We start from the raw sequence: 24,719 nt of genomic DNA, 5'->3' as shown, positions 1-24,719 counted from the left end.
TTAAAAAGAAAATCCCCTTTTTTTGTTTTTGTTCTTTTTTTTTTTTTTCAGTGTAATTGTTACAGGTGAAGCATATGCCTCAAAGTGATGAGGAGGTTTTTGCTGCTCTATGCTACGCAGCAGGGACAAGCAAAGGCCATAGCAGAGGAGATCTGTGAAAAAGCATTTGTGCATGGATTTTCTGCAGATCTTCACTGTATCAGTGAGTCAGATAAGGTAAGTAGTTACTCATGTGGTTTTTATTGTGTGTTTTGTGCCTGCAGTATTTTGGTTGGGAGGGAATGTTAAACAGCAAAGCAGGGTGCTGAATGCCACCATAATCCTTTTCTCCCCCACCACGTTCAGAAATTTATTTTATCAACTGTGTTGTAAGATTTCTGCCATTTTTTTTAAGCATATAAGTGTATGTTTGAATTAGACTAAACTGTCCCCCAAACCGAAGCAAATAACTATTAACCGTAAGCAGAAGTCGTAATGCTTGCCTTGGTTTTCTTGGTTCTTGGGGTGGCTTTGCCAACAAGTGAGACGTGTTTGCGTGCACGTGTGTGCTTTCCAACTCACAAATCCCATGTCTCAAAATAAAGACTTGGCATTCATGTCAGAGTTCCTGCAAATGAAGCGCCATGGAATTTTTTTCAAGTTTATTTATTTTTGGGAAAGAGCAAGTCATGGGCTCGTGCACAAAGCCAGTGGCGGTGGGGAGGTGTGTGGAGGGGGGGAGGGCAGAGAGAGAGACAGAGACACAGAATCCGAAGCAGCTCCAGGCTTCGAGCTGTCAGCGCAGAGCGTCTGCGGGACTCGAACTCACTAACATCGAGATCATGACCTGAGCTGAAGTTGGATGCTCAACCGACTGAGCCACCCAGGTGCCCCAAGGACCGTGTAATTGTTCTGTGGAATAAAATTTAAAGTCGAAGTGGAAGGATCTAGAGAAGATTTGGCTTCTTTAGGTGAAGGACTGCTTATTTTTACGTTCAGTCTCCGCAGAAGTTCATACTTTAGACTATGTGAGATCATAACACACGTATATTCTTCTCTCAGTTTGTGGGATTGAGTCCTGCAGTGGTACTGTTTTACACAGTCCGGTTCATAGCAACTAACAGCTTTTTATACCAGCACAAGATGATGTACCAGCCACTCATGAGTCAAGTTTAGCTTAGTATTTTAAAAGTTACCCTGCCAGTACACTCAAGTTCATAAGCTCCTCTGTCCTTTCCCACATCTCTGGTTCAGAAGACTAGACTGTCGGCAGCACACTTGAATTATAAACTCTGCTCATAGGAGAGCCACCTGGTTCCTTCATGTGTGAGGGCCAAGGTGAGCCAGCAGGGAGCATCCTGGAGGACACCGCCAATCAGCAGGTTCTGTAATCCTGTGGTTACTTCAGAGTTGGCATAGCGGATGCCACATGATACAATAGGAACAAAAACAGACTTGTCCGCACCGTGTAACTGGCCCGGACTTGGCCCCTAGGGTCGCCTCACCACCCAAATCAGCGGCTACTTGAAAATTCGGTGAGTGTTTTAGTGCCTTGTGAGTCACGTGTGCGGTCCCAGCTGATTGACTTCTCCAGCTGTTCCTGATCCAAGTTCAAACAGATAGCTTTCTACTTCCTAGGTCGTGGTCGCCCTTTTCAAGGTGGAGTTACTTTAACAGACTGTAGAAGTTTAATACACAATTTGCGCCGCGTCCTGTAAGCATTGAATCACCTGGAAAGACGTTAGCTCAGATCCTTGTGTCCGCCTGAGAAATAAGTGAATTCCTCAGAAGCAGCTTGGATCCGCATGCTCAGTAGAGCTCTGGAGTCATGATAGAGATGGTGAAGTGCTCTTCTTGGAATATTTAAATTTAGGTGAGAATTAGGATGAAGAAACCTGATCTGTAAGACACGGAAACGCGGACGATCTCGGCTTACCACTGACGCTGTCTCCAGCCCCCCGGAGCCCTGAGGGAGTGAGGACTTAGCCAGGCTCCCTGGTGTCTGAGGAGTGGAATGTGCACCTTCCCAGAGTGACCATGCTCCCACCCTCTCTGCCGTTAAACAACGCGCAGTACAGGTGACCGGTTCAGGATAGAGACTAAGCCGGTTGCGTGGCTGATGCGTTAAGTAGAAACTACATAAGCTGTAGATCCCTGACGTGCCTGCTTGTCTTCTAGTACGATCTGAAAACCGAAACGGCGCCTCTCGTCGTCGTCGTTTCTACCACGGGCACGGGAGACCCACCCGACACCGCTCGCAAGTTCGTCAAGAAAATCCAGGACAAGGCACTGCCAGTGGATTTCTTTGCTCACCTGCGGTATGGATTACTGGGTACGGACTGTATTTTGGTTCTGACTCTCCTCAGTTATTACAGGTTTGATTTCTGGTATCTGAATGTATCCTTCAAAACCGTGGTGTGTAGCTGTAGAGGTCTTGTTTTTGTTTGTTTTTTATAGAAATGTGTAAAACACGTAAGTGTAAATACTGTGCTGTGTTCTGCAAATGAGTCCCCTGGCTTCACCCCACAGCAGCGCCTCTCTGGGGCCAGGGGACATTTTCTGACTATCAGTGGCTAGTCTCCATCCCAAACTTGGTTAAAAATAAAAGGAATCCCTGAAGGAGCAACTTTAAATGCTGTTTTATTGTTTTTTGTGTGTTTTTTTTGTTTTTTTTAAAAACAGGCTCCCAGGTCGATCTGATTTCCCTAGGAGTCACTCCCCTAGTATGATTTCTAATCTCAGCCACATATTAGGACCAGCCAGGGGAGTTTTCCTTGAAATCTGTTACCCGGGCCCATCTCCAGTGACTCTAACTTAATTGCTTGGAGGTGGGGCCCTGGCATCAGTGGTTTTTAAAAGCTCCCAGGTGATTCTAATATGTATCCCAGGTTGGGAAACACTGGCATCTGAGTTTCTGTGAAGTATAGGTTAAAAAACTAAGATAAAGGATCAGAAAGACCAGCTCAGCAAGATAGGACACCAGAGAGACAATTCAGAGCCCATATTCCTGGCTTGTGATCTGTATTGTTCTTTGAATGCTCTTTGAGAATTATTTTGGGGAGGGTATCTGGTAAGGATGGATTATGCTAAGTGACTGATCAGAAATTTGAGGTTATGACACTGACCAGGTTCTGTCTTACAGAACTTATTCAAATAAGAGGGGGGTTTAGAGTACTTACATGTTTTTATTCAAGTTTTTCTGATTTCAAGAATGAACACATGTTGCTTTAAAAAAATTCCTTGAAAAAAAGTATAGACTGAAGCCCATCCCAACCTTTCCGGTCATTCTTAGTCCGTTTATGCCCCCCTCCCTCCAAAAGCTCCCATGTTCTTGTTGGGAAGGTACATGGAGATGATTGAGAAATTGACCATTTTAATTTTAAATTTTTAACCAAGTATGAAAATGTTAGTCCATTTTCTTACCAGGAGACACAGAAGCAGTTCCTAATTCACCTCGCACAGAAACATGGCAAGTGATTATATATTACCTGTCTCTGCTCTAGATTAGGGGTCAGTAAAATCAGTAAAGGACCAGCTGCTAAATATTTTGGGCTTTGTGGACCATGTGTTCTTTATAACAACTACTTCCCTCTGCTGTTGTGGCTTGATAGCTGCCATGAACACTACGTGCACAGATGGACTTGGCTGTGTTCCAGCACTTTATGTGAAGAAAGACAGCGAACGGTATTTATTTGGCTCACAGGCTGCAGTTTGCAGACCTCTCACGAGATCAGAAAAATCTGCAAAGACAGATGTTACGGTTTTTTTTTTTTAACGTTATCTAATTCTCGTTTTAAGGTTTTCTTCCACATTAAATTTTTTTTTTTTTATATTTATTTTTGAGAGAGACAGAGAGCAGGGGAGGGACAGAGAGGGAGGGAGACACAGAATCCAAAGTAGGCTCCAGGCTCTGAGCTGTCAACATGGAGCCTGACCCTGGGCTTGAACCCATGAATCATGAGATCATGACTAGAGCCAAAGTCGGACACTCAACCGACTGAGCCACCCAGGCGCCCCTAAGGTTTCCACATTTTTACAGATTCGCGTAAACAAACATGTGAACATATTTTTGTTAACAGTGGCCAAGAAGTACTTGTTTGTGTTTCGATGCATCTGATACTTTAACATGGTAAGATAGAAGACGATCGTTTGCATGCTTAGTATTACTCAAGGAAAACCTCAGAAAACGTGAAGCTATACGTTATTTATTCGTTAATCAGCACGTAGAATGTTGTTTTAAATACTCTATGTATCTGTTCTATGTACCTTCTTTAAATCTTACGGTGCACTAAAAACCCGTTTGGGCTCCTAGGGCTGGGCGATTCAGAATACACATACTTCTGTAATGGCGGGAAAATCATCGATAAGCGACTTCAGGAACTCGGTGCCCAGCATTTCTACGCCACTGGACACGCAGATGACTGCGTGGGGTAAGGACAGACTGTGCGGCTTCCACTCAGCCCCTACTGGTACTTGATGAAAGTCTGTGAGGTTCTAAAATGTGATGACTTTGGATTTAGCACCGAAGCTTTTATTTTGAAAGTGGTATTTTCATTTCCTTAGCTTTTTTAGCTCTAGGGCCAGAGATCAGCCGGAGCTTGATGTACGTATTCTGTTGACTTTAAGTGCCTCACCCATCTCAGTAGCTGCTACCGGAAGAAATTTGAAAAACCGCCCCAGTGCCATTATCTTTATCTTGAAGCGTGTAGGTCTTTGTGAAAGTCCACATTTCTTTTTAGGAACTTTGATAGCACGTGCGCTTGCTTCTCTGCCGCGCGCACAGGGGTGACTGCGTGCAGGTCCTCACGTGGAGGGCGCCCGGCAGGCCACGCGTCACCAGCAGAGAACACAGACCAGAGGCCTTCCCGGCACTCTGGGTGCCTGGGCTCTCTCCCTCGCCATCTTAATGGCCATTTGCCACCATGCCGGCCAGAAATAGAATTCCTGCTTCCATTAGATTATTCTCGTTTTTACAGTTCAGTATTTCACTGCACGTGCGGCCTCTCAAATCCTCTTCATGTGTCTGTTCAAAGGTCTTCTAGATGTCGTGCTCCACCTTAGTTTATCACTTAGCCTTTGGCCGTTTTAGCCAGATTACAGCATACCCACTTGCTTTTTCCTACTCGGTGTGTGTGTTAAATTCATACTCACTTGATTTTTCTTTATGAATAATGACAAAGTCAGCAAATGTCTTGCTTTTCTGCATAGCGTCACCTTGCACGAGTGTGGGTCCACGTAACCCACCCTTCGGGTCCGCTCCCTCCATCATTTCCTGCGGCTGCGATGCTGTGGACGCTTCCAGATCTCGGCACGCACGTGCTTAGTTGTGACAGAGCTCGACCGTGTTGCCTTGTGTCTTCACCTTTTAGTTTTGTTCCTTTATATTGATTTTTTTTTTGGTGGGTTTTTTGTCAGAATCCTGTTACCTCCCATTGTTTGTCTCATAAGAGCCGTTTACTTGCTAACTTCTTCTAGAACCCATTGGGCCTTTCCCTGAGCCCATATTTTACGTCTTGTCAGGGGCATTGTTTCCCTGTGCATTTACTGGATGGAGTGTTAAAATTCTTGGGGCGCCTGGGTGGCTTGGTCGGTTGAGCGTCCGACTTCGGCTCAGGTCATGATCTCACGGTCCATGAGTTCGAGCCCCGTGTCGGGCTCCGTGCTGACCACTCAGAGCCTGGAGCCTGTTTCAGATTCTGTGTCTCCCTCTCTCTCTGCCCCTCCCCTGTTCATTCTCTGTCTCTCTCTGTCTCAAAAATAAATAAACGTTAAAAAAAAAATTAAAATTCTTAAGTGTATTAACCTGCATCTCTGAAACTTTTAACCTAACCACCTTACTTGAACTTACCCTCGTCTAAAATTGTTTTCAAGAAGATATCCTGGACTAGTGTACCCGTCACCACATTGATGGGTTCAGGATGCAGCGTGGGGTCCAAATCCCTGCGTCCAGATCCGGAACTATCCACTGCCTCTAGTGACCGTGAAACTTTGGTCGCGTTACTTCCCCCTCTCGTGCTACCATCTCTCCCTGTGTGAACTAGAGAATAATAGTGTGTGTTGTGGAGAGTTTTGGGGAGGACTGGATGAACTGACACAGGCTGTCCTCTTAGAAGAATGTCTGCCACGTAGTCAGTACTCCACGGACATTAGCTCTCCCGCGACAGTGTCATCGTCTCAATATCTCTGAGCCTTGAGAATGGCGTGTTCGATGGAGCGGCCGTCGTGGAACTCAGAGTTTTGGGTACTTGCTTTGCCAAAGGCTCGGAGGGGTGGATGTGGAGCGTGGAACCAAATTTTGAGCTGTGAGCATCTAGTGAATCTAATGAGCTTATAGCCAGAGTCCTATGAAGACAGAGGCCTGGAATGTGCCTTCTCCTGTCATTTAACTTTATGAATTAGAATTTAATTGATATGTCCTTTGAGTTGTGACTAAAAATGAGAAGGAGGTTATTTCCAAGGTTCCGATCCACAAGTTTCTCAGTTCAGGAAATATATGAGATGTTACTGTGGGCCTACCCTACTTTGTTTATTGGCAAATACACTACCACATTTTAAGACCTACCTGTGATTCACTCAACTTTCCTAAAGGATTATTAGTTTTTTCCTTTATGTTCAGACTTGCTGCAGATTTTATCAAAAATATCCAGAACCGGTTGAAGATTTGAACTATTTATACTTAGTCAAAATAGCATTAATCTGGACTGATTTTGTGGTGATATTCTAATTTCTAGGGGGGAAAAAAGGTCAGTAACTTAGGTGAAAAAGTGAAGTTGCATTTGAGCTATGTAATTGTCATGTGATGTTAGAGTGGACTTGGATTTGGGGGGAGTTCTGTTAGCCTCGGAATTTAGCATGCCTGTTTAAAATCACAGCTGCTTAAAATAAAGATCGCCAACTATATTTTAGAAAGTTAAGAGCAATCCCATTCCTCTTACCTATTACTAAAATGGCTGCTTTTCCGTTCTGACATTGTGGCTGAAGTGCCGACGAACACAAAATAGTGTTGTTTTTAACTCGATCTCAAGTGTATTTTGTATTCCGAATCATTGTTATGTCTAGTGCTTTTGACCGCTTCATAGTGCTCAGCCAAATAGACTGCCGTTGCCCTAGTATTGCACATTTGAGTGGAGAACTTAGGCCTTTTTGTATTTTTTCCTTTTTTGTTACCACAATCCAGTTTAGAACTTGTGGTTGAGCCCTGGATTGACGGACTCTGGGCTGCCCTCACGAAGCATTTTACGTCCACTAGAGGAAAAGAGGAGATAAATGGAGCTCTCCAGATAGCATCGACTGCCTCCCAGAGGATGGATCCTGTGAAACCAGAATTACTGCACATTGAATCACGAGTTGAACTTCTGAGATTAGCCGACTCAGGCAGAAGGGATTCTGAGATTCAGGAACAGAATGCAGTGAACAGAGATCAGTCGAGTGCTCTGATAGCAGAGTCTGAGCCCTCACTCACCCACTCGGTTCCCCCACTGTCACAGGCCTCTCTGAACATCCCTGCCCTTCCACCAGAATATTTGCAGGTGCATCTGCACGAGTTTCTCGGCCAGGTAAGTGGCTTTACTTTATTCCTCGTGCTGTAGAATGTTAACTCACCAGGGGGTTTGTTTTGTTGTTGTTACATGACAACAGAGGGCAGCAAACTGGTCCACCACCTATCCCGGAGATAAAGCTTTGTTGGAACACGGGCCTGCCGTGTTCCCACGTGGTCTGCGGCTGCTTCTGTGCTACAGGGTTCGTGGTTACCGAGGCCTGTGAAGCCCGGCCCCTTTCTGGGAAAGTTTGTGTGTTGCAGAAGCGTTTGTGTTATTACATTACCTCTGTGGTTGAAGCAGCAAACGGTTAAGAGCTCGGTTTCTCTGTTATTTTGGAGAATTCTTTGTTGCAGGTACTCAGGAAATTACCTTAGCAGCTAAACTTAAAGCACTTCTTTATAGTAAAATCTCATTTCCAGCATGGCTTTTTGGTGTCTTGGGATGCTCCGTTTTGGGGATTAATTTTCTTGGCAACATCTTATAAACTTGTTTTCGCCTATATTAAGTCACTTTCTTTTGTCAAGTGTATTTTTTGTACCAATAAGGAAGTGAGTTTAAAGTAGTCTGTAAATCTGGGGGCACCTGGGTGGCTCGGTCAGTTGGGCGTCTGACTTTTGATTTCTGCACAGGTCTTGATCTCATGGTTTGCGAGATCGAGCCCCACATGGGGCTCTGTGCTGAGAGCGTGGAGCCTGCTTGGGATTCTCTATCTCCCTCTCTCTCTCTCTCTGCTCCTCCCCTGCTTATGCACACATGCTCCCTTGCTCCATTTCTCAGTATAAATAAGTTAACTTAAAAAAAAGTCTGTACATTTTGAGCATTAATTTGGATAATATCTCATTTCTCGTCACTACTCTTCGGACATGCCTGGTACACATCTCCATTGAAAGCCAGTCTTTTGGGGCAGAGCCACACTCTGTCTTTAGAGTGGCTGACTGTGGAGTTCGTGCCGGCTTTCTCATGGAAACCACACCCTCATGCAGCCATCCTGATTTCTTGTTTCTTGATTTTTTATTTCAATTTTTTTGGGGGGTGGGAGGGGAGAGCATGCGTGGGGCAGAGAGGCAGAGGGAGAGGGAGAGAAAAAGATCTTAAGTTGGCTCCACACCCAGTGCAGACCCAGACATAGGGCTCAGGACTTGATCTCATGACCCCGAGATCGTGGCCTGAGCCTAAATCAAGTTGGACGCTTAACCAACAGCCACCCAGGCGCCCCTCGATTCCTTATGTTTAATGAAGCAATTTAAATATGACTTTCTGGTATATTAGAACTGTTTTCTGACACCTGATGTGGTGGTGGTTTTTTAACGTTTATAGCATCTCTCTGAAGCATCCAGATAAACAAGTCTTCATACGTAAACAACTATTGGGTATCATTCCGCTTGATTATCTCGTGAATTGTTGACGGAGGTGATGATAGTAGGTACACGTTTGTCAGGTCTGGGAACCGACACGAGCGCCTCTAACGAACCTGGCGCACAAGCGGGTCCAGGGCCCCTGTTGCACGCTGTGGGGACGGATGCACGTGGCAGAGGCGTGTGTGAACGTGATGGCCTGACCGGGCGCTTGAGGAGGATCTAAGGAGGTGTCTGTTACAGGAAGTGTCATTAAATAAGCGTCAGTTGCTGGGAGTGTGGTTGAAAGGCTTAAAATCGCAACCGGTTAAGGGATATTTGTGTACATTGCCCAAAGGATATGCTTAGAGGATAAGGGCTTGGACAGAGATTTATTTTAGGCCATCCTCTTGGGGTCGTCACGTTAGGGAAGGGGAGAGGAGGGGAGGAGCCCTGGGAGAGCGGCCAGTCCCGCTCCACAGCACCTGTGCCCTTCCTGGGGGCTCTTGGGCTGTGGGGCCTCTGGGCTGCGGGACCGGCCGTGGGACCCCTTGGCCCCCGTCACTTGGACCCCGCACGGCTGCTACCTGGTGTGTCGCCTGGTGTTGGGGTCGGAGCGGCCATCCTAGGATCCCAGGTGTGGAAGGTGCAGGCCTGCTCCAGGCTGTCCCGCTTCTCCCGGGTGAGGTGACGGGCAGGACTCATCGGTGCGTCCTCTGCCGGGAGGTGCAGGCCTGCCCCAGGCTGCCGGGCTCCCAGAGGTTGTACCGAGAGCGCTGGCCCCTCGGTCTGCACGGGGCGTGGGTCCTCCCGGGGACGCCCGCACACCAGCCACGTGTCCCCCGTTGGGTCCGATGGGCACCGTGGCACTGACGGGCTCGTGTGCCGTGCTGCAAGTCCAGATGTCCCGCCTTGAGCCAGATTGCCGCGACAGCCGGCCGGAGCGTTGCCACGGTCTGTCCCGCGTGGTAGCATGTGGTCTTCTTTAGGGAGAGACGTGGAGAAGAGCAGACTGGCTAAGTCTGTGTCCACGCGCCGTGCGCCTGAGGCCGGCGTGGATCTGATCTCTCAGAGGAAGCCGTCCTGCGCGGAGGCCGAGCTGGGGCTTCCCGCTTGTTTGTGTTTCTTGTGGCTCCTCGTCGTCCTTCCCGAGGGTCCGCCTGGTCGTTGCAGGGCCCAGGTTGGCGAAGTGGATGGAGACCGTCCCTGGTCCTGTCGACTTTTAGGGATGGTATCTGTGCCTGCAGTTCCTCTCAGGATGCTGGATGTTTCCCTTTGTACCTCGTGGGGGGAGAAGGCCATGTCGAACTCACAGGCTTCCTCGTGGCCTTGCCACCACATAGCCCTGAGCCCCCCAGGGTGGGATGCCCTAGTGGGGGCGTGGGCGTGGCTTGCAGGGCAGAGGACTCGCGCAGCAGGGAGTTCTTGCTCTCTGTAGGAAGATGTAGCCACTTCCGCAGACTCAGCAGGTTCAAGGGAATCTAGGGATTCAAGATTTTGAAGCCTCACGTCCCCCTGTCAGCTGCCAGGAGGCCATTCTTTCCCTATCAGAGACAGGCCTCAGCCTTCTGTCCCGAGGCAAGAGACAGCAGCTTCTTTGGATGCCGTGGAGGATGTTCTCTGGCTTCCACGTTTAGTTTTTAAGTGTTTTCTCAGCTTTTGCGTTTTCTTCCAGAGGTGTCAATGAAGTTTAGTAAAACCCACAACTCGACTGGCCGTATCAGTGCTATTGCCCCCTAGATCTCCAGCACCAGCTACTGTCCAGTGCGTTCCCTTTCATGGTGCACCCTCCCACGTAGCTCCCGCCTTGCCGCCTTGTGCTCTGTCTCCCCTCTGCCACCGGTGTCGTGTGCTGTTGTCAGCCAGGTGGGTGATCCAGCTCCAAACTCCCGTTTTAGCATCTTGAAGCCACTCTAGCACCGGCTGTCACAGACTCGGTTCCTGTAAATCGAACTACGTGATTATTTTTAGGGTATCCCCTTGAGATCCTCCCCGTGGGGAGAGGGGGGGCAGAAGCAGGAGTGGGCACGGTGAGAAGTGGGCTGCGAGGCATTCCAGCAAAGGCCCCAGCCGATCTCGCGGGGTTCTCCGGAGCTGGGATGGCCCTTCAGAGTTGGCCAGAGTTGGGGCAAAGGGACTGGGCCTTTATGGTCATCAGCTAGTCATTGTGTGTGGGCTGCCTCTGAAAGGAGGCGTGACCGGGGTCCCAGATGACCGCGAGCCAGCTGAGGGCCGTCTGCTGACAGTGCTCCCAGCAGCCCTGCTGAAGGCTGTCTCTGGCGGGGGGCTTCTCCCGGTAGCCCTATGTCATGACTGTCAGACTCTGAGCTCTGACGCTTTTCCCAGTTTTCCCGTCTAGCCGTGTATCCAGTGTTAACTGACTAGCGTTTTGTAAGTTTCTGTCTTCAAAAGAGCTGAGGAGCATCAAGGTAGGAAAGGGGTGGAAATAGTGCAACCAATTGGATTTCTTTGTGGTTTCCCAAGACCTGGGCTCGCTAATACGGGAGCCACTGGCCATGGGTGGCCACTTAAAGTTAAATAAATGAAAATAAGAGTTGTTTGTTAGGCACGTGCGTCTGGTGGCTCCTGTGCTGACCAGGGCGGGTGCGGAACATTCCCGTCATCAGTGCCCAGCAGGCTGAAGGTTCTCAGGAACATCTCTGCAGGCGACTTCCAGCCTTAAACATCTGTCCTTTCCTTTGCAGTCTCCTTCCTGAAATAATGCATGCACGCTGCCTCCTTTTGCACAGTTTACTTGGAAGACTATTAGACCTTTACACGAAAATGCTGGTGCCTGCCTGATGTTATCAATATATATCCCAGAAATGTACCTAATAACCAAGGCATTTAAGATCTGGATGAGCTATCTCTTCTGAAAGATTGAGAGGCGTGTGTCTGTAGCCATTTGCCTTAGAAACAAATTCTTCAATAGCTAGGATGTTTTCTAAGACCCTATAGATCTTACCTAGTCACTAAGTGAAGCAATGGTGAGTAAAATTGGAAATCGCATTTAGTGATATTTTATCACATTTGTCTCTCGAGGAGGAAAGCCGAGCATCTGTGACTCCCGTGGATCCAGTTTTTCAAGCTCCAATTTCAAAGGCAGTTCAGCTGACTACGAACGATGCCATCAAAACCACTCTCCTGGTGGAATTGGACATTTCAGTAAGTTCCAGAAGCTGTGTCTGAGCCCCGTGTGCTGAGGGGCTGCTGGGGTCCCCACGCTCGGGAAGGAGGACGGTCTCTGGCCGACACCAGGCCCGCTCATTCTCGACCCCCCCATGTTTTCTCCCCACGTCACATCTGTTTTCTTTTCACTTTGGGGGTGTGTGGGGGTGGGGCTGCAATGAGGAGGGATCTGGGAGGTGAGTTGATTGGAGAGAACAGTGGCGCCACCTATAGAGTGTCTCTCACCTAGGAGAGAACAGCGTCCCCTCACTCAGTAAGCCATGACAAAATAGCAGCATCAGAGCGGCATTTCCGTTCGAGAAGAGCCCTGAGAGAGGCAGCCGGTCGTCGGAGGGGGGTCGGGAGCAGAGCTCAGACCCGGCCGGGCACCGACTGCTTCATTCCTCGTGGTCGTGGTGGCTCTCGTGCCTTGAGAATCCGGGAGAAGTCACGGATCCCTCCAGAAAGATGGTGATAAGCGTTCTCATGTAGTTTCAGGGGCACGTGCTGTGTCTCAGCTCCATCCACGAGCCACTGCCCGGCCCCTGCCCCAAACCACTGGCCTCCTGTGACCTCAGGGCCGGAGGCTCCAGAGTCCCTCAGCTGTGTATTTCGGTGGGGGTTCCGGGAAGGGGGTTGTGCTTTCAGAAAAGGGAGTCAGGACCGTCTGTAGATTTCGCCGAACTTCTGATAGGAAGAGAGAAATGACAGGCATCAAAACGAAGTGGTTTTGCTGGCATACGATTGAGTCGTTTCCCGTTCCTTTGGAAGTGTTGTTAAATATTCTGTGTATACCAAAACGTTTTCTTTTTCATTCTGTGTTACACTCTTGTCATAAAATGGTGAGGGTTGGCCGGTAGGTGGGTTCACGCCGTGTCCCTCGCTGGCCAGGGATGTGAGCACGTGTGGCCAGAGGCTCTCCGGATCCTGCACTAGTTCTGTGTCACTCTGTGAGTCGCCGTGGGGGGCACGTGGATCTTCCAGTCTGCGTTCATTCACAGCACAAAGCCAAGTGCTGTAACGTTTTCTGCTCAGTAAGGAGGAAATACAATGTCTCTCCTGCCCTGTTCTTCCCCGGAAGAAAAAAACTAAAGGAAATCGAGGACCAGTGCAGACAGCCTCAAGAAGTTTCTCTCGCTCGTTACATGCGTGTTTGCCTGAGAGGGAATTTTACGTTGATGATTAAAACGTTTACTGAGTCACCTTAAATGAGAAAGGTTTTAACATTGTAAAAAATACTCAAATGGTCGAAACAAAACACTGGGTAACTATGGAAGTTTTTTTCTTTAAAGTAACTCCTGAGGGGGCGCTTGGGTGGCTCAGTCGGTTAAGCGGCCCACTTCGGCTCAGGTCACGATCTCACGGTCTGTGAGTTCGAGCCCCGCGTCGGGCTCTGTGCTGACCGCTCAGAGCCTGGAGCCTGTTTCAGATTCTGCGTCTCCCTCTCTCTCTGACCCTCCCCCGTTCATGCTCTGTCTCTCTCTGTCTCAAAAATAAATAAACGTTAAAAATAAAAAATAAAAATAAAAAAATGTAACTCCTGAGGCCCCTGGCTGGCTCAGTCCATGGAGCATGTGACTCTTGATCTTGGAGTTGTGAGTTGGAGCCCTGCACGGGGTGTATGGGTTACTTTAAAAAAAAAAAAAAAAAAAAAAAAAAAAAAGTAACTCCTAATAAAAGGTTTGTTCAGTTGGGCTTATTTTTTGAAGTTAGAATCATTTTGTTTCTAGTTCCTGTTTTGAAATGAGAATATAATAAAAACATATTTTTGTTACCCCACAGCTCAAACACTTAACTCATATGTGCTTTTTTTTTCTTCCATGTTGGTTCTTCTCTAGAAAACAGATTTTTCCTATCAGCCTGGAGACGCCTTCAACGTGATCTGTCCCAACAGTGATTCTGAGGTTCAACACCTACTCCAAAGACTGCAGCTCACAGACAGAAGAGAGCACTGTGTCGTCTTGAAAATTAAGGGTGACACAAAGAAGAAAGGTACAGTCCCGATCTGTTATTTCTTAAGGTGTCATTGGACCAACGCATGGGAGGTGACCAGTGCAAGGCCCTCCTTCCCCAACCCTGTGTGATGGCTGCACAGGTGGCCTGAGGCCTGGCGCCCCGTCAGTGGGTGGGACACGGGCACGTGCTGGCCTGCCGGTTTCTTAACTTTTACACCCATCACACGGGGTGGGATGATCATGCATTTTCTGCTTACTGGGACACTGCTGGACAGGACACGTGAGTGTAACTGAGTCTGTTCGTTGGCTTTCTGCACTTAGCATTATTTTGTTGTGGAGTTCTACGAGAGTTGTCCTGCAGTAAACTTTTATTATATGGACCTTTTTAAGGTTTTCTTATAATGTGTATTTCTCATAGCATATTTATTGCTTATTTAGTATATAAAAATAGTTTTCCATAATTAAGGGGCATTATTTGTTTTTTCAGTTGTTTGCCTAGAATCTTGAACTGGAGTTTCATCAATTCTAAAATTCTTTTTGAGAATAATATGCATTGTTAATGGACAAGAGCCATATTTTGGTTTTTGTTTTGGTTGTTTGTTTGTTTTGGTCCTTGGCTTTGGATAATTTCCCTCTTGTTTGGTATACCTAGATTTGGTAGGTGTGGCTAATAATACTATTGAATTTATAATTCTTTTATTTATTTATTTTTGCAAAGTGGATTTTTTTTCCCTGTAAACATTTCGGGAAAATTTTTTGACTGGATAAACATTGCCACAAATCCTATTGTACCTTGCTAGCACGGTAATGTAAGGAATACAGGTAATTGTGTTTTTAAGGATGCAAAAACATTCTGTTCTTTATTTTTTGTGTCATGAACTCTTTCCTGTGTGCCTGAAAAGGAGCAGCCTTACCCCAGCACATCCCCGAGGGACACTCTCTCCAGTTCATTCTCACCTGGTGCCTTGAAATAAGAGCAGTTCCTAAGAAGGTACTTCTCTTTGGGTGACTATTTGCAAGTATACTTAGCTCTGTGTAAGATTCATTAAATCTGGTATCTGCCCTTTGAAGGCTTAGAAGATACGGCGTTCAAGGCATCTTTTCAAGAGTTTCCAAGCGTGTATGGTATTTTTCATGGACAAATATTTTTGGGGTTGTGCTTATATTGAAATTTTGTGTTTTCTGTTGAAATGACGTTTTTCTTATTCTTACCAGCCGCTAACTTGATGTGACACGTTAATCAGCGATTAAGGTGACCCCAGATGACCTTGTGTTCTCCTACTGCACAGGGACACCTTTTCTAATTGATGACAGGAAGCTTATGAGGGTGCAGACCTGTTGAATGTTGGGATCTCTTCCGGGTGAAAGCACACAGTCCCCTACTGTTAAATCAGAATTAAAGGATTCGGGTAGGTTACGGATGTCTAGATGAATGTGCAGAGAGAATGAACCACTAGGTGTCAGTAGGATGCCGGGAGCTGCGTTTCGAAGATGCTCGAACCTGATTTCTTCCAACTGCGTCCCTACACAGATCCAAATGGGGAAACTGCCGGCCGCACTTGCCAGTGAGCATGGGTGGTGCCTCCATCAGGGTGCCCTCCACAATGCCGTTTCTGCTCTCTGTCGTATTCGTCGTTTGTTGCATGCAGCCTTTGGGAAGCAAACTCCTTTAGAGAGAGGCTCAGCCCTGGATGTAATTTGAGTAAATTCAGAATTCAATGTGATGAGAACTTCCTGATTAAACACAGTACGTTTCACAATTTAGTTCAGCTCTACTTTTCCATACAGCGAATATACATAAACATATTTTTCCTTACTATAAAAGTAACATTCTCGCTGTAAAAATTCTGGACACAAAAATGAGGAACTCAGGAACTCAGGAGCTCGTGTACCCCAGCGTGGGAAGGTATCCTGCCTGCGACCCGTGCAGAGAAGTGGGGTGCTCGTTCACCCCACACGGTTTCCGAGTGCTCGGTGTGTGTTTGGTCCTGTGCCTGGCATCGTGAAGAAGGCTTGCAGTGTGTTAGTCCCAGGATAGTTCAGGCAGGGCTCCTGAGCTGAGCCACTGGAAACCCGTGACCCCTCACAAGAGGAGGGACCTCGTCCTTCCTGTTGGGGGGTCCAGGGCACGAGGTGCTTGAGCCATGGGGTGACAAGTAGGAGTGTCTGTTAGCATCTCATTTAGCACTGGAAACAGAGGACTCGCTTACTTGCTTTGTCCCTAAAGAACCCTGGAGTGGTGACAGCTGTATGTGCCATTTAACAGGTGTATATCCTTAAGAACCATCTCTATGTATGTCATGGTCCGAATACGTGGAAACCGGAAGTCGTTACTAGCAAGTTTGGTCTTTTGTCCGAGAGTTTGGACTTGGCTCTTTGAGGCTTGGGATTCAGGATGTCATTGCTTGGCTTTCTTTGTTTCTGTTCTCCTCCTCTTTCTGCAGTGAGTCTGAGGTGACTCAGAGAGTCTGTGTGCAGGAGGCTTCTCGATGCTCTGGCCCTGCCTGTCTTTGCAGCCTTTGTCCTGCGCCCCCATTTCCCTGCATGCTAGTGAACACGGCATGGCCCCGGGGAGCGTGCTTTTGCCGGCCGCCTGTGCCTTTGCGGAACCGCTGGCCGCTTCACCCTCCTGACCGTCTCTTCCACGGGGCCAGCTGTCGGCCCAGGCTTGGCGTTCCGGGACACCCTGGCTGCCGAAGCCCCTATCGGGGTAGTTGGCCTCCTGAGCACTCTCACGAGCTGGGAGCCCTTAGGGCAGAGCAGGGGTCGTGCCCAATGCCTGTTGTATAAAGGACTTACCAGTTAGCAGATGAGAGAAGTCTAGCTTGTGGTCATCGGCTAAAACAAGAACAGGTATTTTGTCTCGAGTTAAAATGAGGAGTTAACGAGACTCCTGATCACTGTTACTCAAGTACACCAGACGTGACATCTGAGGTCCTACTTGGGACTGAATCACATTTGTTTGGGAAACAGGAAAGGTGACCGAAAGTAGAACATGGGAGGGCACTTTCTTGAGCAGGCTGAATGAAAGCACATAGGTGCCAGCCAAGTTCTCTCTCCTGATTGCACACCTAGATGCGTGACCGGGCGCGTCCCCGGGTGACCAGGCGTGTCCCCGGGTATGTACTGACGGAAGATTCGCGCAGCCTGGCCCCGCGTTGTACTTTCAGCCTGCTTCCTCCTCTGGCCGCAGGCGATGCTGAGAGCCCTGGCGGAACACGCGGCCGGCCCAGACAGGCGCAGGCTTCACGAGCTGTGCAGCAGGCAGGGCGCCGCCGACTACGGCCGCTTCGTGCGGGACGCCCACACCGGGCTGCTGGACCTCCTGCTGGCTTTCCCATCCTGCCAGCCTCCGCTGGCGCTCCTGCTCGGTGAGTGCTCCTGGCCCTGCACCCCAGGGGGCCTCCCGTGGGTGCTCCCCGGCCCTGTGCCCCAGGGGCCCTCCCATCAGTGCTCCCCACCCCTGCGCCAAGGGCCCTCCCGTGAGTGCTCCCGGCCCTGCGCCCCAGGGGCCCTCCCGTGAGTGCTCCCCGGCCCTGTGCCCCAGGGGCCCTCCCGTGAGTGCTCCCCACCCCTGCGCCAAGGGCCCTCCCGTGAGTGCTCCTGGCCCTGTACCCCAGGGGCCCTCCCTTGAGTGCTCCCGGCCCTGCGCCCCAGGGGCCCTCCCGTCTGTCTGGCAGGTGGCAGGTGGGAGCGCGTCTCTGGGAGGGAGCCTCTGTGTCGGGGTCTTCCTGGAAGTGGGAAGAACCCCGCTGCCACAATGTTTATTTCCTTACTTCGTCCTTCTGCCATCATCACAATCGTCTGAGCTTCCTTGCAGCCAGTGGTCATTCTCCTTCTTTGGATTGGCCTTCAGCGTCTTTTCTATTCATTCAGCTATGGTTTGGAAAGTTTTTTTGGTCAGATTTTACCGAAAAAGGAGTTTCCCGAAGGAAACCAGGTTTTTCAAAGCTGATAGGCATCAGGTGTACGTGACAGAGGTTAAGGAGGTGGGTGCTCTCTGTGCAGAACACAGAGGTGTCGCCGCTGGGCACGTCCAGTTCAGGGCGCTCCCAGGGCGGCAGGGGCCCCCGTGTCGTACCGGCACGTGCCGCCTCGTGCAGGGAGCCTCCGGGCTTGAGGCTTGGGTGAACTAGCCACAGAATGTCCAAATGTAGGATTACCTTGATTTTCATCCACACTGTCTCTTGGGGTCTTTGTTCCAACAGAAGAGAGAAGACCTCCCTGAGGAACTGTGTGTCAGGGAGGGACTTTCTGCAGCCTCCGTGGGGACCACAGACGTGTACCAGGGATGGTGACGGAGAAGTGTGCAGGAGTCTTAGACACGTAGTACTTTCCTGTGCTTGTAGTTTTGTCCTCTCCTAGCTGTTTTCCTGTGGTGATAACTAGGAAAACCTTTAGAATTGCATTATCTTTGGTTCCAGGAAAACGTATATCCTGCTTCTCACTGTTAGGCCACAACGTGCCCCGTTGTCCCGCAGAATTAGCTGTGTGCTCCTCTATAAGTCAGATTCTGCTTTATTTCCCTTCTTCTTTTTTTAAGTTTATTTATTTTGAGGGTTTTGAGGGAGAGAGAATACACGTGCATGAGCGGCGAGCAGGGCAAGGGCAGAGAGAGAGAGAGAGATAGAGAGAGAGAGAGAATCCCAAGCAGACTCCACACCCAGCGTGGAGCCGTGAGATCATGACCTGAGCGGAAATCAAGAGTCGGACATTCAACTGACTGAGCCCCCCAGGTGCCTTTTTCCCTTTTTCTTAGTACTCCTTTTCCTTGTCCTCAAAATGGTGAAGTTTCTGAGTGAGGCAGCTCCTCCCACTTCCCCGTATTCAAAGGGATGCTCCTCCCCTTCCCAGTGGAGTCTGTGGAGGGAGAACAGGGGTTGGGAGAATAACCAGAACATGTGTAGACAAACTGTAAGAAACTCTTGTAAAGCTCCCCAGCATATGAGAATAGGTTTCTGTTCTTTTCAGCGATTTGCTGTCTTTTAACTTCTGTATAGCATTTATTACACAGTTATGTAGAAAATGAGTAAAGGCATTGAGGCTTAAAAAATTAGATTATTGGGGCGCCTGGGTGGCTCAGTCGGTTGAGTGTCCGACTTGGCTCGGGTCATGATCTCACAGTTGGTGAGTTTGAGCCCCTTGTTGGGCTCTGTGCTGACAGCTCAGAGCCTGGAGCCTGTTTCGGATTCTGTGTCTCCCTTTCTCTCTGCCCCTCCCCCGCTCATGCTCTATCTCTGTCTCTCAAAAATAAATAAACATTAAAAAATTATTTTCCAGCTTCTTTAAAGAAATTGAATGTATCTAAAGCTTATATTATGTTGAGCCCTTTTTAAGCCTTATTCTGTTATTTGTTAAATTTTAGAACAGGTCTTTCCCAGTTTTTACTAGAGAACTACTAAACGTATAACATTGAACACAAAAAGTTTCAGAGTTTGTTAGTGGACAGTTAGGTATTCAAGTAGTGAATCTTTTTTTTTTTTTTTTTTTTTTTTTTTAATAAAATTTATTGTCAAATTGGTTTCCATACAACACCCAGTGCTCATCCCAAAAGGTGCCCTCCTCAATACCCATCACCCACCCTCCCTTCCCTCCCACCCTCAAGTAGTGAATCTTTGACTTTTTTTTTAAGTTTATTTACTTTGAGAGAAAGGGAGAGTAGGGAAGGGGGGTGTGTGGATGTGGGGGAGAGAGAGAATGACAGAGAGAGGGAGAGAGAGAGAATCCCAAGCAGGCTCTGTGCTGCCAGTGCAGGGCCCAGCTCGGGCCTCAGACTCACAAACCATGAGCCATGACCTGAGCCCAAATCAAGAGTTGGTTGCTTAATCCACTGAGCCACCCAGCTGCCCCTGACTCTTTGACCGACTTTTAAAAGAGCACCAATGTATTTGGAAACCACTGGGTTCTGGATAACTTAAAGGTTTTACCACTACATTCCCATTATCTTCTTACTATATAAATATAAGAAGGAAAAATATTTCAAGCCTAAGTATTTCCCATAATCCTTAACACCCTTAATCTTTTGGGGGTCATGATCTTATTTGAAATACGAAAACTCTGGACACTTCTCAGAAAACTGCACACACATAGCGAATTTAATGAGTTTCTTGATTCTGAAGCCCCTTCATGGATGCTTTTATTATCCTTTGGGTTAAGAAGCTAGCCTTAGAAAGACACGCTGATTTCCAGTTAAAGGAATGCCACGTGTCTGGTTTTTAATGTGAGGAATTGGAAAAAGTATTCAGTCATAATTTGCTTAGTCACAGTGAATTTACACATGCTCTAAAATATGATTTAGAGTGGGAGAGAGCCAAAGCATAAGAGACTCTTAAAAGCTGAGAACAAACTGAGGGCTGATGGGGGGTGGGAGGGAGGGGAGGGTGGGTGATGGGAATTGAGGAGGGCACCTTTTGGGATGAGCACTGGGTGTTGTATGGAAACCAATTTGACAATAAATTTCATATATTGAAAAATAAAAAATAAAATACGATTTAAATGCAAACATGTTATTTTGGGTATTCGAAATAAAAAATAGGCATCAAACTCAGACTTGAATTTTGACAAACCCTTACATATAATTTTTTTTTCAGTAGCAATGAATTCATTGCTTGTTTTTATATTCTTTTTTCTAGAGCATCTTCCTAAGCTCCAGCCCAGACCATATTCGTGTGCAAGGTACTGATATTTACTAACACATAGCATCTCTCTCCCAAAATATTGTGAATCTCCGACTTCTAAGTCCTTATTAGTTCCAAATTCACCCGGTGGAAGTTTAACCTGATTTGTGGAAGACAATAGCGGGGACACGATAGGGAATGAAGGAGACCCGTCTTGGGTCTCTGGTCCTGCAGGAGCGCAACCACGTTTAGTCCCTGGGCTGCAACCACATTCCCCCATATGAGGCCACAGTCGCCCGGGCCTCACCTGCTGCCTGGAGTGCTGGGCCAGGCCACCTTCGCTGGGTAACAGAGGCCGCCAGTGAAGAGATGAAAGGTTGCAGAGATCTTACGGAGTCTCGAAGCAAACAGGGAATTGGAATCTCACAAGATGGGGGGCAGGAGGACGGGAGCTTTTAAGGAGCAACAGATCGCTTTTCCCTGAGGAGTTAGAAGGCAGCTTAGAGCCCAGAAAGAAACCTCCCTGTGTCCAGTAAGAAAGGCTGAGTGTAGCCTGTATGATCAGTCCTGATACAAAGTTTAAAAGTAACCTGTGTGTCTCTGCAGCTCAAATCTGTCTCACCCGGGGAAGCTTCATTTCGTTTTCAACGTCGTGGAGTTTTTGTCTCCCACCACGATGGAGGTCCTGCGGAGGGGCGTGTGCACAGGCTGGCTGGCCACAGTGGTCGCGTCCATCCTTTGTCCAGACACGCAGGTGTCCCCTGCAGAAGGCGGGCCAGCCCCTGCTCCTGAGGTACCGGGAGTGTGCAGTGTGGGCGTTCTTAAAATGATGCTGTTTGCCTGATTCGTTGAAAAAACAACGTGGTCTTCCCTGGCATCGTCCGTTACTGTGCAGTTTATTCAAGGGAAAATTTTTGCCATACTTGAATTTTAGAATCTCTTTCCTGGGAAGTCAGGAAGACATTACCTGCGTTCCATGTCCCTCTCAAATATTTAAAGTATGAATTTTGTAAAATACAGTCTTTTCTCCTTCCTTGTCCTGTGCGTAGAAAAGAAGGCCTTTCCTGCCAGTTGGCACAGGAAGAGTCCAGGACCATACTGAAGGCAGGTGTTGAGGTGTGCAGGCCAGAGCCTGTGTCCCAGATAAGTCCTTAACTTGGAGTCAGTCGACACCCAGAGATTAATTTTATAGCCTTTAGTTTTGGGGTACTAGAGGTTGTTTTTTTTTTTTTTTTTTTAATTTTTTTTAATGTTTATTTACTTTTGAGAGAGAGAGCACAAAGAGAGGGAGAGACAGAGAGAGAGGGAGACAGAATCCAGAGCAGGCTCCAGGCTCCGAGCTTTCTGCACAGGGCCCGACGTGGGGCTCGAACCCATGAATTGTGAGATCGTGACCTGAGCTGGAGTCAGACTCCCACCAGACTGAGCCACCCAGGCACCCCTAGGGTACTAGAGTTTCACCCTATTTCTTCCCTTTTTGTCACAGATGTGGTATAGAATTCGAATTAGTGCTGTTAATGTGAAGGCATAATGTGGCAAAATGGCTTTTTAAACACACGGGAGAAAAACGTGACTCGATTTTGTGAACTGTGGACACTTTTACATCTGGACTTAGTGCCCATCCTTCGTGTTTTGATACAGCATGGGCAGAATCTCACTCAAGACTGTGGCGAAAGGAACAGTTTAAAGTCCCTGCTCGCCCACAAGGATGGTTGAAATTAAACAAAACATTTCAGGCTTTATCACGAAGTCGTCTTTCTCTGTGGTATTGAAAAAAAACGTACCTGTCATTTGTAGCCTTATCTTAGGACAGATGTGGTCGTTGTAAGTTATTGCAGTGGAAGAGTTCGTGCCCTGAGGGGGTAGTAAGACTCGGTGTATACTTGAGAGGGCTTGTGGGAAACTGCTGCTTGAAGTTGCCCTTTACTGCGGTATTTTGCCAGGCTGCTGCCTGGATGGAGGCGTCTGAGAGAGAGACCCCGTCTCCTCCCCTGTGCCCTGTACTCCTGGGTTCACGCATCAACAAAATATTAACCTAACACAGTGTTCTTCTTTTTGTTTTTTTTAATTAAAAATATTTTTTTTTTCAACGTTTATTTATTTTTGGGACAGAGAGAGACAGAGCATGAACGGGGGAGGGGCAGAGAGAGAGGGAGACACAAAATCAGAAACAGGCTCCAGGCTCTGAGCCATCAGCCCAGAGCCTGACGCGGGGCTCGAACTCCCGGACCGCGAGATCGTGACCTGGCTGAAGTCGGACGCTTAACCGACTGCGCCACCCAGGCGCCCCTAAAAATATTTTTTTTAATGTTTATTTTTGAAGGAGAGAGACAGGGCGTGAGCAGAGAGAGAGAGGGAGACACAGAATATGCAGCAGGCTCCAGGCTCTGAGCTGTCAGCGCAGAGCCGGACGCGGGGCTCCAACTCATGAGCCGAGAGATCATGACCTGAGCCAAAGTCGGATCCTCAACCGACTAGGCCACCCAGGCACCCCGGTTTTGAAAAGAAATACTACAATACCGACAGGACCGTACTATGTCGTACAATCCTATGAAAAGAGATGATCTCCAGAAAGCTGAACATGTGTGCGCCACGCATATCACAGCCACTCAGCACGGGTGCCTTTTACACATTCTTTCCTCCCTTCCACCCTTTTCTTGCTCCTTTCTCCGCCTTAACAGATCTTTTATTGTAGGCTCCTCAGTGTTGAGGCATTAGAAGTACCGGGAAAAGGACACGATTTCAACTGTGCTGCTTAGCACACGTTTTATTAGGAAGTGTAGAGACTTAAGGGTCACGTGACCCACCCCACACCCTCCCCGCGCGGGTAGATGGGACAACTGTGACAGACGCCCCCTGTCCCTGGGAGGCGTGGACCGCCCCTCCCGACGGTGTGTGGCCAGATCACGCTATGAGGCTCGAGCGGACAGGATGCGTGCCTGGCCCGGCGGGAGCTCCCTGCCGGTGCGGCTGTGATAGGAGGACGGGACGCCACGGGTCAGGGACGCTGCTGGGGCTTGGAAGTGGGTGAAGCTGGTCTGTGGTGCAGAGAGCTATAGCCAACCTGTAGCCTTACAGGAGAGCCAGGAAGACGTGTGGAGGTGTTGTGAGCCGTGTGGGGTCTGCTGCAGCGAGAGTGGACCGATGCTGGTTGCCTTGCAGTCCCTGTCACCAACACACTCCTGTCATACCCGGTGTATCCTGTTTTGTTTTGCCTCACGGGTCTTATTACAGACCAATGTCTGATTATCATCTCTTGTCCCGAAAATGTAAATCCTCGGAGACAGGGATCTTGTTTTGTTCATTTCTGTATCCATAGTGCTTGTCCTATTGAGTACCGGCAGGGAGACTCATACGTGAATGAGTCAAGGCCAAGGTAACGTTAATGACTAGAATGAGAGCACGCATTCACTCACAGCTCTGCTGGTTCTTTGTTTAAAAAGTACAGTGTTCATCCCGTTGATGAACCTCGTATGATTTTCCTTCCACCGAAGGAGAAAACGTGTATAATTACACATGGGTGTGTAGAGCAGTTTCCCATTACCCGGTATAACTTCTGCACAGAGCAGAGTGAGACTGGAACTGAAATATATTTAGAAGTTGATTCCTTGTAAGTATTTCTGGCACACAGTTTAGAAGAACAACCTTTGGACATTTTAGCAAAAAGGTTGTATTTATCTGTGTATTTGGCTTACTTATTCTTCCCCTTTTGCAGACACATAACATTGACCCCAGATTAACAAATACAGCACGATTCTCTAGCATCTTTGGAGCAAACCTCAGCTTTTTCCTTCAGTTGCCTAATTTGCACTGGAAACTTTCACTCCATCTTGTTAATCTTCGTTGCCCCTTCGTGTGTGAACACAGAGAATCCTGTCTTCAGGTTTTTGTGCATTTCTCCATGATATATATAATGGGTTGCCTACTAGAAAGCAGATCTTATCCACGGGCCCAGGACAAGAATGTGATTGTATCTGTTCAGTGTTCTACCTTCAAAATATACCTGTCATTTTTAAAGCACCTTTGATTTCGACGGAAAGTAAAACTTTGCAAGACAGGCTTGTGTTTTTCTCTTTGGTGGTGGAAATGTTCATGGTTTCAGTAAGATCTGATGCTGCTGTTTAA

The 24,719-nt window shown here is 48.0% G+C and overlaps 1 protein-coding gene across 3 annotated transcripts in view; it reads left to right on the top strand.

Annotated features, from left to right (window-relative positions):
- MTRR (5-methyltetrahydrofolate-homocysteine methyltransferase reductase) overlaps positions 1 to 24,719 on the top strand; it is a 31,846-nt gene that overhangs the window by 1,889 nt on the left and 5,238 nt on the right. For 2 of the 3 annotated variants that reach the window (XM_045442356.1, XM_045442340.1), the window contains exons 2-11: positions 52 to 216; positions 2,158 to 2,311; positions 4,292 to 4,409; positions 7,157 to 7,535; positions 11,897 to 12,019; positions 13,861 to 14,014; positions 14,880 to 14,968; positions 17,171 to 17,348; positions 20,610 to 20,652; positions 21,201 to 21,405. In XM_045442356.1, the coding sequence (XP_045298312.1) occupies positions 88 to 216; positions 2,158 to 2,311; positions 4,292 to 4,409; positions 7,157 to 7,535; positions 11,897 to 12,019; positions 13,861 to 14,014; positions 14,880 to 14,968; positions 17,171 to 17,348; positions 20,610 to 20,652; positions 21,201 to 21,405 (1,572 nt within the window). In that variant the 5' untranslated portion in view covers positions 52 to 87. The remainder of the gene's footprint in view (positions 1 to 51; positions 217 to 2,157; positions 2,312 to 4,291; positions 4,410 to 7,156; positions 7,536 to 11,896; positions 12,020 to 13,860; positions 14,015 to 14,879; positions 14,969 to 17,170; positions 17,349 to 20,609; positions 20,653 to 21,200; positions 21,406 to 24,719) is intronic. The other variant, XM_045442349.1, reaches the window with a different exon arrangement.

Source organism: Leopardus geoffroyi, chromosome A1, assembly GCF_018350155.1.
Source record: "Leopardus geoffroyi isolate Oge1 chromosome A1, O.geoffroyi_Oge1_pat1.0, whole genome shotgun sequence".
NCBI lineage: Eukaryota > Metazoa > Chordata > Mammalia > Carnivora > Felidae > Leopardus > Leopardus geoffroyi.
This window is presented reverse-complemented; position numbering and strand designations above follow the sequence as displayed.